The sequence below is a fragment of the Pararge aegeria genome, chromosome 17 (genome assembly GCF_905163445.1).
Source record: "Pararge aegeria chromosome 17, ilParAegt1.1, whole genome shotgun sequence".
Classification (NCBI taxonomy): domain Eukaryota; kingdom Metazoa; phylum Arthropoda; class Insecta; order Lepidoptera; family Nymphalidae; genus Pararge; species Pararge aegeria.
In genome coordinates, this window is record NC_053196.1 from 11,842,615 (window position 1) to 11,858,329 (window position 15,715).

The following is a 15,715-nucleotide window of genomic DNA, read 5'->3' on the forward strand; positions in this document are numbered from 1 at the left end:
AATAACATTAATTTTTTAGAAACCCTATGGATCAGTACAGACATTGCGTTGGCAGTGATCAAATTATATCCCGCTTATTTTTTCAAAAACTCTTTTTTTATATAAGCACTCTTTAAGAGTGTTCGTCAATTTTATGTACGTGTACGATGAAAACGAAAAAAAATCAATCATTATTCCATCAAAGTTTATTTAAAGAAGTAAACATGAATTGCTTTTAATAATTATTATTTATCACAGCCAATTAATTAAGTCGATTCCAAGCAGATGCCGCTAACTTTTGTCCATTCGGCATTTTCCCTATTGCAAGCTTGAGCCCAGCGCTGGGAGTAGGCAAGCCGATGGTGTCACGAGCCGTCCTGATATCGATCGCAGTTTTGCGAGAACAACGCAATTTATCTAAGAAAAAAAGATCAATTTAGTCCAATATTTATTTGCTTATCATTTGCAATCATCATAAACTTTATAATGCTATTGCCGTCCCACTTCAAGATACTAGTGTCCTCTTAGAATGAGAAGGGGGTGTAGGCCGTAGTACTGGCTCTGTACGGATTAGTAGACTTCACGCGGTTTTGAGAATGTTTTAAAGAACTCTCAAGCATGCAGGTTTCAAAAACGATATAATAATTGTTTAAAAAAAATGCCCAAAACTCAGAAAAGTTCGAGGTGGTGATTGAACTCGGGTCGCCCGCAAGGGAAGCCTATATCACTGCTTCAGGCCTTTATAAACATAGGTGCATAATTTTTACTCTGATATCCTATACAATAACACTGCTTAATTTACTAAAATCCTAGACAACAAATCAAATATCTGTGGACAAATCTGTGTGGTGAAAGCGTACCAATCTATTTATTTTTTCATCACATTTGCTCATGAATTGGATCTTATTCCATTGTCCTAAGGTTCATAATCCAAGGAATATAAATAATGTATTATGTTAGGTTTATCATAATATCTTCTATCCGATATTTACCTCAACATCCTTCATGTCTAGGATTAACAGTTTATTTTTAATTGGATAAATATGAGTCGTCTGAATCATCGGAGGGAGATATATTTTCCTTCTTCGCAGACTTCCGCTTCTTTTTATTCTGCTGACGTGTCCGAAACATTTTGCTTTCATCGGCGCATTTCGTTGTAATACTTGTTCTGAAATAATGGGGAAAAATATAATATGCCGACGTCGATCACTAATAAAAGCAGAAGAAGAATAATAAAAAACACTTTCATTTATAAAAAACTAGCTGTCCCGGCGAACTTCGTAGCGCGAATAATTTTTTTTTAGGAGTGTTATATTTTAATACTTATTATCCTATTCCGGTCTAAGAAGAATCCAAAAAATCAAATATCATAAAAATGGTGTAACTAATACGACTTTCTTTTATATGAATAGATAACTATTCTTATTTTTCTTCTTGAGGCAAAGGCTTTATGCAGTCTGACAGTTCTATTTGTAAGGCGGTACGGCAGATCTGTTAAACCCATTCCCCTAGTGGGTTTCTACGCGACTCCACCATCTACATTATAAACTCAGAAATTGCTCGTCCAGGATCGAAACCGGTACCTTCGTTTTAAAACCACAGCCCTCATCGTTGCGTCATTTACTATATTTTCCATAAATAGACGCTATCTTTCTGTATTAGTGACATAGTACCAGCGAACGGTCATTCGCTGGTAAACCCAATACTTATAATACGTCTTCTCTTGGCAGAGGACTCATATGTATCCTAGAGCTTAAAGATGTATATATTTAGTCCACAGTGTTCCGCTAGAGCCCTCACCTAAATTGCCCAACTCTGGCGCCTTCGAGACGCTTATTGAAGGACTTGTTTAAATTGTTTAAATCATTGCAAGATTTCATCAGCGAATTAGGTTGCCATAGTAACAATATCACTAAAATCTAGCGAGACATACCGCGGTTGACTGTCACATCTGGTGACAGAATGGCTGGCTCATTTTTTACCCGAATATAATACAAGGAGGTTCAGTCGAAGGCATCGCACTCCGTGAGTTTGTTGCTCTACCGCGATATACACCAACAAAATTATGAGAAGTGAGCGTGTTATAACTACATTTGTAAGATTATTACCTACACAGATTATTAGTAATTATACACCAAAATTAAATTCTAATTAAAATCTTGTTCTTATCTCTTTTGTTCTTCAATGAATTTAATAGAGATGGCAGATATAGACGCTGTCCGGTTGTTCGTTTTTTTTTATGCGCAAAATATCAGCCTGGCTGACAGCTGTTTAACGTGGAAATGCCAGCCTTGTTCAGTAATTAATGTAGTTATAAGTTGCATTGTAAATAATTTACATTACTAAAATCTTTTCCTCACCGTACAACATTTTCCGGGACACGGCATCTTTCGACTACAGTTTGAACAATATCGCTCACGAGCACTGGATCTAATTTCTTTTTAGCAGGTTTATCCGGGAACGCTGGAGATGGTTTTCCCGTCAGTGAATGAGTTGCGAGGACCCTGAAATATAGTAAAATTTAAGGTTAATCTCAGGTGAGTGTCATAATTTTTTTTATTTCACTGTAAGGAAGCCCTTGACTGCAATCTCCTGATGGAAAGTGAAAATGTAGTTTAACATATTAAGGGTAGTGCAGTTATATTAAACACGTATTCCTAATTGGCTTATACGCGACATCGTATCGGAACGCTTAATCGCTTATCAGCACGCTTTTGTAGGGTGGATGGTAACTAGACATGGCCGAATCTTACCACCAGCCAAAAAATCAATAATAATAAACGGGTTAATAAAAGGGTTTAGGCTGTTGTCCACCACGCTAGTCAAATGCGGATTGGTAGACTTTACACACATTTGAGAACATAATTGATGGCCGATTGGCGCAGTCGGTAGCGACCCTGCTTTCTGAGTCTCAGGCCGTGGGTTCGATTCCTACAACTGTAAATTGTTCGTGTGTCTATATTATAAGTATTTATGAATATTATTTATTAAAATATTCATCAGTCGGCATAGTACCCATAACACAAGCTACGTTTACTTTGGGGCTAGATGGCGAGGTGTGTATTGTCGTATTAATGAATCGTATTGGAAATTTACAGAGATACAAATACAATAGCACAATAAGGTAGAACGTACAATTTGGCGGCCTTATCGCTAAATAGCGATCTCTTCCAGTACAGTACAGTCGTAGTACATATGTTATTATTATTGGCGAACTGTCAGACATCTGTCCAACAACGTTAAGACAAGTGATATTTAATTGCTTAGAATGGCCACTACCTACAATGAAAGGAAAAAGTTTGGTCTCCACAAAAGGAAGCCAAAATCCTGACGGCTAGGCTATCACCGCTTTTGTACGATAGCCTAGCTTTATCTTATGTCTTTATTTCTTTTCCTATATTATCGGAAGGAGAGGGACAAAGTTCACTTTTTATCCCGATAAAAGTATGATCGATTGGGGATAGTACTTATTTATCACGTTATACGCAGTTTAACGAATTCTGAAAAAAATTGTTGTTAAGGTTTTTGGAATGCACAGGATCATTTTTAATCATGAAAACCCTACTAAAATTAGAGATTATTTGCAGCAATAAGGCCGCCTTTGCATGTCTACATTGTGTAATTTATACTCCTTATTGTTTATTTTCCTGCAATAATGCGTTTCTTCTTCTTAAAATGCGGAAGTGACTGTGTTTCTCTGTCCTTCTTTAAAGCAGCAGTATTCGTCATTGTAGCATTAATACGAGCAGAGTTAGCGCGCGATAAAATAACAATTTTATATTGGGTGGAATATTACGGTTAATGGTACATACGTTCGTGAAAACACTGCGGTCAACAGTTTTCGAGTAGCAGTCGTGTAAGAGGTCCAGTCCATATTTTTTAACAGTCTTGATGGCACTTCTGCGTTGCCGTCACCGATAGGCACCTTTAAAATGGTAAAAAGAAATTATGTATCTATGTATATAGCGCCAAAAATAGACCTCTATCATTCAATACTGAACACCATCATGTGTATGCCTTATCATAAGACAAAATTTTACAAGCGTTCGTTTAGCGTACGAGCTGTGGGTTTGTGGAATGCGCTTCCAATGAGCATACGACGATCCAAATCACTGGCGATATTTAAAAAAACAGTTAAAGGCCATTATATTGTCAACGACTATTAATAGCATGTTGTTATTATATATATATTAGTTTATATTATATTTATTTATTACTAATATTATGTACTTTTGATCTATTTGTGTACACTAGTTTATACATTAGTAAGTAGTTATTTGCATGTATGTAAGTATTTTAAAATTTCTACCACCAGCAGTCTATTCTCCTCTCCTTTTTTTTCCTAATTCAAAGGTTGCCTGGTAGAGATCTCTATTAAGTGATAAGGCCGCCTTTTGAATTCTACTACTTTCTATATGTTTCTGTTCTTACTATGTTTTGTATATGTTAATGTTGTGGTGTACAAACAAAGAGTTTAACAAACACACTGACAAACACACCAAACTAGATCCACTTATATAATCCCCCTTTTCTTCTAATGATTGACTGACCAAGCCGATGGCCAACTTGATGTTAAGTTGAAAACCGTAGCCTATAAACAGTGCAACACTACGCAGGCCATGCAAGGAACACGTCTCGCATCGTGTATCTCTGTCTCAATCAACCTGAGGCGTAGGTGTAAACCCCCATGTGCCTGGTATTTACCAGCAACCATTCCCTCCAGACCCAACACAGCATTGGAATTTGGAACAACGCTACTTGGCGACAAAAATAAGTATGGTGGTACTAGGTACTTCCCCGTGGGCGTACCCAGTGGGAGGCAGGGGAGGGCGGCTGCCCCCTTCTGGAAATCTCGCAGAAAATGTATGAAGTTAGGAACTCAATTGATAAATGTATGGCGGCCAAGAAACAGACATACAGACATCCAAAACACTACTACTAAAAAGTGACTTACGTTTGTCTTTAGAACTAATAAAATGTTTAGATTTTTGGACACTTGCATACAGAGTCAAACTTACAGCGTTTAATGGCGTCAAGCCATTGGAGACAATAATAAAGTTAAAGTATCCAGAGGTAATAACAGAGGTCAGTGACGCGAAAAAAAAGAAAAAAGTACTTCTTTGACTTTTGGTTACTGTATGTTGACCAATTAAGCTTAGATCATATCTGGTCCATATTTTCACGTAGGTTTCCACAATTACACTTAATTTTCCCTCGTAGAACTTAATTGTACGTACTATTTGCATTAGTTGAAAGCAAAGAACTGTTGCAGTTTATTCCTGAATGGTTCTTACCTGATTCTAGCTTGTTCTGGATTGTATTTTTGCGTTCGCTGATTGTGAATGAAAAATAATTAAGCAATTTCATATTTTCCGTCCGCGTTTATTTCAGTTTGTGCAAATCCCATGATAACCGTTTGTATTCCTATCCTAGGATAAAAAGTAGCCTATCTTACTCTCCGTTCTTAAACCTAACTCAAAGTAAATTAAGTATAATCAAAAAAACAGATTTTGGAATTTATATAAGTATGGATTAGCAATAAGTAACAAAAAAATTAACCTGGGTAATTAACATAGGTTCTAGGTGTGCTATTGCAATATTGTGTCTCAGTAGTCGATCTATCACATCAGAGTAAATGCCTAGTACCTACTAATTAAAAAAAAAAAGATTGAAACTTTTTTTTGTTTATATTAATAGCGGGCAAACGAGCAAGTGGGCAAAGGAGCCACCGATGCGTAGCCGGCTTTTAAGGAATTTGTTTATCCGCTTATTTTATATCAGTACTAGCTGTTGCCCCGTGCCCGCGACTTCGTCTGCGTTTGATTTTTGTTTTTTTTATGTGGCAATGCACATACAATTTAGTTCTAGATCTAAAAAAAATTAAAGTATTCAGTAATAATTGCTAAGCCTTAAATGAGGGATTTTTCTGCTGTCCTGCTGTCCGCTGAGGAGTTCTGTCCTCTATCTCCAACCACAGTTTGGGCAAAATTAAACACATATTATAACCTCTATAGTACAAAAACAATTATTTAAATCGGTTATAATTTGTTGGAAATATGGTGTAAAACCGTCAAACACTCATCCCCTCTCCCAACCGAATCCTTGTTGCGCGGATTTGACTCGCACTTGCCGGTGTTATTTAAAATATTTACTTTCTATTAGATTTACTTACCAAGTCGTTGTTACATTTAATATTATTCTTGGGTTTAAGAAATCTCTTGTTTTCTCTACAAGGTTTTACGTCACGTTCTAGAGAATTATCGCGTTCTTTGTAATTTGAATTATAACCTCCAATGGGACTCTGAAAAATTAGGAATTGAATAATAAAAATACGGGCAAGTGCGAGTCAGACTCAGGCAACGAGGGTTCTGTAGCTGGAAGGAAAACGTATGCATAGTTATTTGTATAATTAAGCAAGCAACTTTATCTATCACCTTCATAATATATATAATCTTCTGTTACGAAAAAAGGACTGTCGTATAATCAAACTACGGTATTTTATACTGTAGTTCGATTCAAACTTTGTGTCGTCGCGCAAGTTAGAAGAAGAAAAAGAAACACATTATTGCACGAAACACACAGGAAAAGAAACATTAAGGAGTATACAGTTAACAATGTAGATATGCGAAGGCGGCCTTATTGCTGTAAGCAATCTCTTTGCAGAAGGGACAGGCAACCTTTGCAGAAGGGACTTACAGCAAGAGAATGGGATAGTGCCAAGAGTGTTTTAATATATAAATAAATACCAATAATGTATATTGTATACAAAAACATGGATAATTTAAATAAATAAACGTAAAATTAAGTGTACATAATATATATTTACAAATATATAACATACATATATCTACATATATAAAAGAGAAAGTGTGTGGGTATATTCCATATGGGCTCCGAAACGGCTAGACCGATTTCAATGAAACTTTTAGGTAATCTCCGGATTGACCTGGCGAATAATCCTGTAAAGTTTGGTGACGATCGGAGCACTCCTATTTTTGAACTGTCAAACTGTAAAATACAGCTTTTATTTACTATTTATGATATTCTATAGTTGGGTGTACATGGGTGTAGATAATGATCTTCACCCGCTCGAGAAGAGAAAAGAAGAGATTAAATACGGAGAGAAATAAATGATTTAATATATTATGTACTTAAGACTTATATTAAAAATTTTATGATGTAAGTTTATTGTTCAAATAAAATAAAGCAAAATCTAGCCCAGCGGAGCGGGCTGGGTACGCTAGTAATACGCTATAAAAGTAGATTTAAATACAAAATTTACAAATATGTAATAATAAGCAACAACTTCATATGCCAACACACAATTCGGAGTGTACACAGTTATATTATAATTTTGCGCAAAAGTCGGTAATCTATTGATTGCATATGCCAGTATGTCACATTTCTAAAAAAAAATGTTTAACTCCTGAAACATTTCTACTACGGCGACGGCTTTATCGCTACTCAGCGATAGGCTACTTTTTATTCCAATAAATAAATGGTTCCCACGCGATTTGTAAAAAACTGTAATAAACTCGAAGCAAGAACGCAGCAGCTAGTTTGCAAATAATTACATTTACTTACTAAATCACTAAATGTCAGATTTATTTTCCGTTTGTGAGGTTTTCGCGTGCTTTGAACATCTGAGTACTCTTCACTTGAAATATCCGACATAGCTTCATAGGAAGCAGATATGGATGATATTTCAGGATTTTGTGTTTTAAGTTGGCTTTCTAAATTCTCTATTTTAGTACAGAGCTCTTGTATAATGGACTCCATTTTTTCAATTTCCGGTAAATGTAATTCAAAATCCGTTTGAGTACCCTGATGGCAAACTCTTTTCGTGGGCGTAGGTTTCCTCTCTATTGTACATTCTTTCAAGCGTTTCGGTAGGTATTTGTTCTTTGGTGTACTCGAATGAGGATGATGTACCTGCAAGTAATTTTAAATTAAAGAAAGAAAAATACTTCAGAAACTTTATCCAGCGCCTGCATAATAATAAAATATGCAACTTAAGAAACAATACACTTCAGAAAAATAAAAAACCTTTTCTTTACTCATCGAGCTACCTTTCAAAGTTACATAGTACACCTATGACAAGAAGGTATATTTTATTTGCCTCTGTCGTCTAATGTTTAGCAAATTCAACACGAGTTCAAGAGGTCCTTGGTTCGATTCCCGGTTCGGAACAAGATTTGCTAGGTATTTGCCGAGTACCAGACCTGAATTAGAAAATAAACGGTATCTACCACCCAGCCTTGGAGAGCATGTGAAGCGACCGGTTCCGGTTAATGTTAGTGATATGTGATAAATCTTTTAAGCCCACCGACCAACATAGTTGCGTGGTGGGTCTACCATCTGAAACCCTCGTTCCTATGAGGACTCCTGTGTCCAGCGGTGAGACGTATTTTACCTTGCTTCCAATAAGACTGTTCAATAATTTTGCAATGGCGTACGTTGATTCAATATTTTCCGCTCCACGAGAATGTCTCTCGACTGGAAATATAAAAAAAAACCATTTAAAAGTTATTTTTAAATATTGGATGGAAAATGGTTACAAAACATTAGTAGAAACTGTTTATTTATGTATCACTTATATCTTCAAAGCAGTGGCGTGCATAGGAGGGTAGGCACGGGATATGCAGATTATACAAAATGAAGAAAATCTCCAGTACGAGTTATAAATACTTAAGGGTAGGCTTTTTGTAACTCTTCCAATGCCTACCCTTAAGTTTTTTATAACTGGTACTAGAGATTTTCTTCATTTTATATAATCTGAATACACTCTATGCACGCCACTGCTTCAAAGATATTCTAGAAATACCCATCAGATGTGTGTGACGTGACGGAGTAACGTAAGTCTGTAATATTTTTTTAACTGTCAAATTTGGCAGTTCGGTCCTCCATATAATGTTACTATAAAAACGATAATAATATGTACTTTTTACAGTAAATTAAACTTACCATGACCATAATGATTTTCACGATAATCACTTTGAAGATCTAATAAGGCGTGAGCGGCATCCAAGTCGGATTTAACAGCGAAGGTAGTCATTTTGACTGCAAACATTTGAACATAGTAAGGTACATTAACAGATTATCAGGTACTGTGATATAACAGTAAGACAAAATTAGGTGAAGTTAGGAGCATAAAATGACGGAATTCGATTTTTAAAACATTGCAATCTAAAACTGCCACATGGTCGTCCATATCGATACATATTGTTCTATAGTATTTCTTATTTTGTATCAATATCTTTTTGAGAACGTTTACGCAGTACAGCGAATAAAGTAGCATTTAATCTGGTTAATAATTTTAACTGTAAAGAAACTTTTAATAATAATATAGCGAATGATATTACCTCTTTTTAGAAACATCTTAAATTCTTAATACCAATAGATATAGCCGATTAAAATTTTAAACATAATAAAAGTGATCATAATCATCATCACATCAACTTATTACCGGGCTACTACAGGGCACGAGTCTCCTCCCACGATGAGAAGGGGTTAAGGCCGTAGTCCACCACGCTGGAACAGTACGGATTGGTGGACTCCACACACCTTTGAGAACTTTATGTAGGAATGTCACGATGTTTCCTTCACCGTTAAATCAAGTGATATTTTATTGCTTAAAACGCACATAACACAGAAAAGTTAAGGGTGCGCGCAGCGATTCGAACTCGGCCCCCGAGAGTGAAGTCGTGCTCCAACCTATTCCGCTATCATCGTTTCATAAAAAAAAAAAAACGTTAAAGTGATATAAATATAATATTAGGTCTTTAGATAGGAATTATGTAACATTTCCTATTGGAGCTTCCATTTTTAAATTCAACAATAAATATGTACCTACCTACTATCTAATACCTACCTAAACATGAGAATGCGGTCAGATAGATAACTTTTTTTCACGCAGCAACGGAGCAGACGATTTACGCGCGATTTTTTGCAACGATTTTTCAGAATGACGCAAACTACTCTTCTTCTACTCTAAACTACTTCTTTCATTAAATTATAAGATAATTATTTTAAGCACCATTACGGACAATAATTTTAAACTGCACTACACGTCTACAGTTAATAGTTACTGAGTTGCAATGTTAAAATAAGTTTAGCGAGTACCTAAAATCTCAAAAATACCACGTGTTTTCAATTGTCTGTTGCAGGTATAAAAATTAAGTAGGGTACACTTGCTTACTTGCTTACTCAGTGCGGTTCGAGCAAAATTCCCTTTGTATTCCTTTAGGCTCCGTCAATGGTCAGGATAACTATTGTTTAAACTCCTTATCCTATTGGATACCGATTGCGACTTTGTTTTAATTTAATTTATATTTCGCTCAAAATTAAAAGAAGAAGAAAGCTGCTTCTAGAAAGGTGCTTCTACACACGGGACGAAATTTTAAATAACATATTTTATCTACTTAATATTTTAATGTAAAAAATATTTATTAAATTATTACATTAAAATCATTTATTTAATAATAATGTAAATTGTAAAGGTATCTTTTCTTCACTATGGTTTAAGGATAAGTTTAATTAAAATTTAAAATAAACTGGGATTATCTAGATGCCAATATTATGACTGTGGATGTCTGTCTGTTTTTTGATTAAGTTACCTATACTCGGCTTAGAAACGGTGATAGCCCACTTTGGTGGGCCGGGTTCGAATCCCAGTACGCGCTCACCTCTAACTTTTGTTAGTTATGTGCACTTTAAGCAATGAATAACTTGCTTCAACGGTAAACGAAAACATTGTGAAGAAACCCGCATGCCTGTGAGTTCTCCATAATGTTCTTAAAGGCGTATGAAGTCCGCCAATCCGTACTGGTTAGCGTGGTGGACTGCGGCCTTAAACCCTTCTCATTGTTTGAGGAGACCCGTTCCTTGCAGTCGGCCGATAATTGGTGATGAAGATGATGGTTCGGCTAAGTAACCGACTATGACGGCTCAGAGCTAGCTGGCATCCAGGAAACATAAATCCTGGATATTTTTTTGCTGTTGAGGTACACAACTGTCCCCTCGGAATAAAAACCAACAACTTCGTTACATTGTTTTACAGCGTAGGTACGTTAATGCGAAACGAATCTACATTTAAATAATATATCTAACTATCTATAACTAATTTTAATCATTGTTATTTTTATCTTATTTTATTTTAATTAATATTTTTTGAATGTATGTATTTAGATTTATTGATAAATATCCAGTTAACAGTGGTAAATTTTATGTTTTGGAGGTGGGCGTGATCACTATTACGCAGTTTGATACTTTTACAGTGAACATCGGTTCATTCATTAGCGGTTAAGTTATGTTTCACAAATAAATAAATATTTTTTTTTTTTTTTTTTATAAATATAGCTTGCATTCCGGGGCTTATATTGACATAGGATATTCTTAGTTGAGCGAGCGGGAATCAGCTGGTTCCAACTTTTTTAATGCTAAATTCTGAATTTAATATCGTCCATGGGCGTCTAGAGGAAGGGCCAGCCTTTTATTCATAGTAAGTTAATTTGATTAATTATCAATCCTTCCTCTACAAAATTTAGCTGGTTTATTATTGAATGAATGAATACACTTTTATTGTACACCACACAAACATAACAAATTAAAAGTATTAAAAAAAAAAGTTATTTGTTGAAGGATGTTTTCCTTTATGAAATTACTGTTGAATTAAGACTTTATAACACAATATGATGATAAGTAGGTACATTCAGATACTTTCTTTCCACATTATGTATATGTCACTTTATTGGCAAATAAGTTTTCTCGCAACTGTGCCCGTTTACCATTCGCTTGTCCCCGTGACCTATTTCCGTTTCATGACATACGAACAAACAAACTGTTGCATTAAATTAAGCAGTAAGCTTTATTCAACAGCCACTGTAAATAATCTTCGAATAGGCTTATACGAACGTTTTCAACTTTCATACCATTGAGTTATATTAATAGAGTCGCCACTTAGCACTACTGTATTCTATGTAATGCTTGCAACTTAATTTCATACTACTCTACTCAAAAAACATACTCTTGAAAAAACGTTTAATTTTTTTTGTTTCCTTATAGGAATACAACCCATGTCACCTGAAAGTGCAGTACACTACATTTTGTTTGGAATAAAAATAATTCAAAATCACATATACATAAGTCCTTTGAAATAATTCAAAATCACATGTACATAAGAAGCACTATTTGAAAGAAGAGTAAACAGAGAGTAGACAGTCGAGTAAGAGTTGATTGTACCTATTAATTTATATTAAGATATTATTCAAATATGGAAGTCGACACTGAAGCTGAAATACATTTTTTCCTATAGAATGTCTATTTGACTTAAAATTAAATTAATAAAAAGGATGCGCTTTCAAATTGAGCCTAAGAAGTGCTAAGATCATATAACATATGCCCGTTTTCACTAAACCTAGGCATCGCCTTAATCGAATACCTAGGTAATAACTATTGGTGGACGGTTGTTATCTGCCTAGGAATGTCCTTAGATTGGGTGTTACTTATTTAGGCATTGCCTTTAGGTAAGTGAAAACGGGCATTACTGTTAAACTAGATAACTAAACTGTTTACTAAAAAATAAAAGTTAAATATTCTTTTTTAAGTACTCACCGGAAATTCAAAACAAATAAAACTTTTCTGAGTTTAAATAATAACATTTAAGTATGTGACTTGCAAAAAAACAAGAAGAAAATAAATAAGTAACTTGTCCAATCACTCAAACTATACTGACCATATCTGTAAGAGGGTTGATAAAGTAAACTTAAAGCGGGGTTGGTCAGAAACTCAGAACCATGTCTCCCATTGTTTCATTATCAGGTAAACAAGCTGTTCTGGGGTCTCTAGAGCTGTGTTTCGCTATTGTCTTGTATTCAATGAAGGCTGTGTGAAGGCAAGATGTACTTACCTACTTCGTTACCTGGAAATTACATTCATAAGATTATGTTTATTACCCATACCAATTAGGTATTCAGCTTGCATTCTTATAAGGATTAGTGAATTGTGAGTAGGTAATACGGATCATGAAGTTCTAGATTCGATGCCTGGGTTGGTACAAAAATTTAAGAAAAAGATAAATAAAGATAATCCTTGTGGAGAAAACTTACGCTAGGCCTTTGCCTTAGCTAGATTTTTGAGCTGTTGTCGATAATTGTGCGGATCCGGGTTCGATTCCCCGCAGGGGTAATTTCAGAATTTCCGGCCTTGGTTAGCTACCATCCTATTGACATAGACATGCCGCGAACCGATTTATCATTCAGGTACAAGGCCGCGTAGAAACCGATTAGGGGTATTAGGTACTACCATACGCCTAACAGGTAAATCCGCTGCCATCTTAGACTACATCATCACTTACCATTAGATAGGAAAAGTGCTATGTCCTATCAATCAAAATAAAAATCTCCCAACCCTAAATTTTACACCGCTATGCGTGTCACATAACTTTAAGTAATTTGATCAAACAGCCTATATGAGAATACTCTTTTCATTTGGAACTTTTTTACTATATTATACATATTATGATTTTTAATTTTTTTCTGTGGCTTCATAGCAAAAACTTAACAGACTGTTGGTAAGACTTTGCCTGCACATTTACGCAACTTCAAGCCTGCATTAAAGTGCGTTGTCATCCTTCAGCTAATAGCAATTCGAACAAACAGTTTGAACCAACTGTTTGATCGAACCATTTGAAGATCTGTCTGGCCCGCATTACCAATTTTGCCTAGTTCGCACTATGTTAGTATTTTAGTCTAAAACGAGTAATTTAGTAGCTAAACGTGTCTGTACATCAAAGATTTAGTCGAGTAGATTAGTTAGTTGTTTATTCGAGTCAATCCATTTAATTTTTTTCGGTCGAGAAGCACCCGCCACCACTCGTCCTTGCCTCCTGGTTAATCGGCTAAACGTTCCGAACCTGCCAATTTAGTCCATTGTAGTTATTACATTGTAGACTGTTCTCTGCCAAACACCACTCACTTGTCTCACTTGTAAACTGGACTAGACTACTGTGCGAACGACTTTTGGTCAGAAGCCAGTATTTTTGCTACTAAATTACTTGTTACTTACAGTTACACTAAACTACTAACATAGTGCGAACTAGGCTTAAGATATAATAAAAAGCCCTACAAGGAACCTACCTAAATATCAATGGCACTAACTTTGAAATAAATTTGGAAAATCCAAAAGTGCACGCCTCATAATCTCATTTTTTTCACAATTAAATTGAAATTTTTTTAACTGAAACTTTCAATGCTCATTACAATTTTTTTTTTTCATATTAATTATTATTAATTTTTTGTAAACAAGACACGGGATTGTCATAATGATTGCACATTGAAAGTTACAATTAATATTAGCTAGAATAATTACATGGAAATTTAACGACAGTGAATTGAACGCTCATATTAACTAAGAAATTATGTCGTGTGTTACTTTAGAAAATTAAAAAAAAAATATTCCGATACGATCATTTTTTCGACCAATTTTGATGCCACATACACCCGTCCATACACGGACGACCAGAAAAGATTATGTTTAATGTTATTATTTACTATGTTAAACAAAAAAATTGTTATTGAAATGTATTAATGTGCCTGACAAATTATTTGACTTGATATTAGTGTACTCAAATTAACCTGTAAGTGCAATATAAATAACAAAAAATCAATTTCAGTTTCGAGAAAACTGCTTTTTTTGAAATGTCGAGAGCACAACCTCAACGCTGCGCTTATGAGGCGTGCAAAACAAGTTGAATTTAGAAAGAAATTGAGCGATTCATCAAAAGTCAATATCGAGCTACTTTCTTTCTTGTAAACTTACATTCCAAATTCGAAACATACTTACGTTGAATTGAGAAGTTTCCCCCTTTCTACAGTCGGACAAAACTGTGTAAATCGTCACTTTACCTCGTAATATAAAAACTATATCAAACTATATTTAACTCGTAACTTTAATTTGCAATGTATTAAGCATTTAAATGTTCAACTTAATCTTTAGGCACTGAAAGAAATTTTATGCACTGCATTGTATAAAGCGATAACTTTAAATTTAAAGTAACTAATTTTCACAGTGTCGAGTGTTCGATTCGACCATTTAAATTCAAAATATTAACGAAAACACAGTTTAACGAAATTTCAAAACTTAAATCTCTATTTATCATCCTACCTCCGCGGATTTATGTCTACCGATTTATTTGCATTAATACAAAGACAATATATTTAAATACCTTCACAACCCGTTAATAAAGGTCTATGAAGGTATTTTAATATATTGTCTATGTATTAATAATGTATGTTAAACGGAAAAGAAACTTATTCGTGCATTATTTCTGAAATAAACTGTCCACTTTTAAGTACTTAATACAGACAAGTCTTTATATTTATTTTGTTTTCAAGATTAAATTACATTTTGTATTTGCGTTGAAATCTTTTGTATAGCGAAATTTAATGGTGGTAGATTACCAAAGACGCCGGTTACAAAATGGTGATAAACTGTACAGCCACTGCCTCGTTGGTTTAGTGGTCGGCATAGTAGACTGCTGATAACAAGGTTCTGGATTTGGACCTAAAATTTCTGTAAAAAAATACTTAGTAACAATACAAAGTTAAGAAATTATTGGGTAGAGTTCATCCGCATGCCTCTGAGAGCACGTTAAGCCGTGGCCTTGTGTCAAGCATGTGATGATAATCGTTAAAACCCACCAACCCACATTCAAGCCGCGTTGTTGAAGTTGTTTCAT

At 34.9% G+C, this 15,715-nt stretch overlaps 1 protein-coding gene across 5 annotated transcripts; it reads right to left on the bottom strand.

Annotated features, from left to right (window-relative positions):
- Window positions 1–169: 169 nt before the first annotated feature.
- Window positions 170–15,142, bottom strand: LOC120631150 (early boundary activity protein 2-like). Of its 5 annotated transcripts, none has more exons than XM_039900599.1 (10): window positions 14,821–15,142; window positions 12,891–12,898; window positions 8,944–9,039; window positions 8,393–8,475; window positions 7,564–7,914; window positions 6,152–6,280; window positions 3,792–3,904; window positions 2,340–2,483; window positions 972–1,147; window positions 170–396 (listed from the first exon to the last, which is right to left on the bottom strand). In XM_039900599.1, exons 3-9 carry the CDS (start codon window positions 9,032–9,034, stop codon window positions 1,009–1,011), a joined length of 1,050 nt encoding a protein of 349 aa, XP_039756533.1. In that variant the 5' UTR covers window positions 9,035–9,039; window positions 12,891–12,898; window positions 14,821–15,142; the 3' UTR covers window positions 170–396; window positions 972–1,008. The 5 variants fall into 5 exon arrangements, with proteins under 5 accessions (XP_039756533.1, XP_039756532.1, XP_039756535.1 ...); XM_039900598.1 differs by having other exon boundaries at window positions 12,887–12,898; XM_039900601.1 differs by having other exon boundaries at window positions 7,564–7,911; window positions 12,887–12,898; window positions 14,821–15,139.
- Window positions 15,143–15,715: the final 573 nt, after the last annotated feature.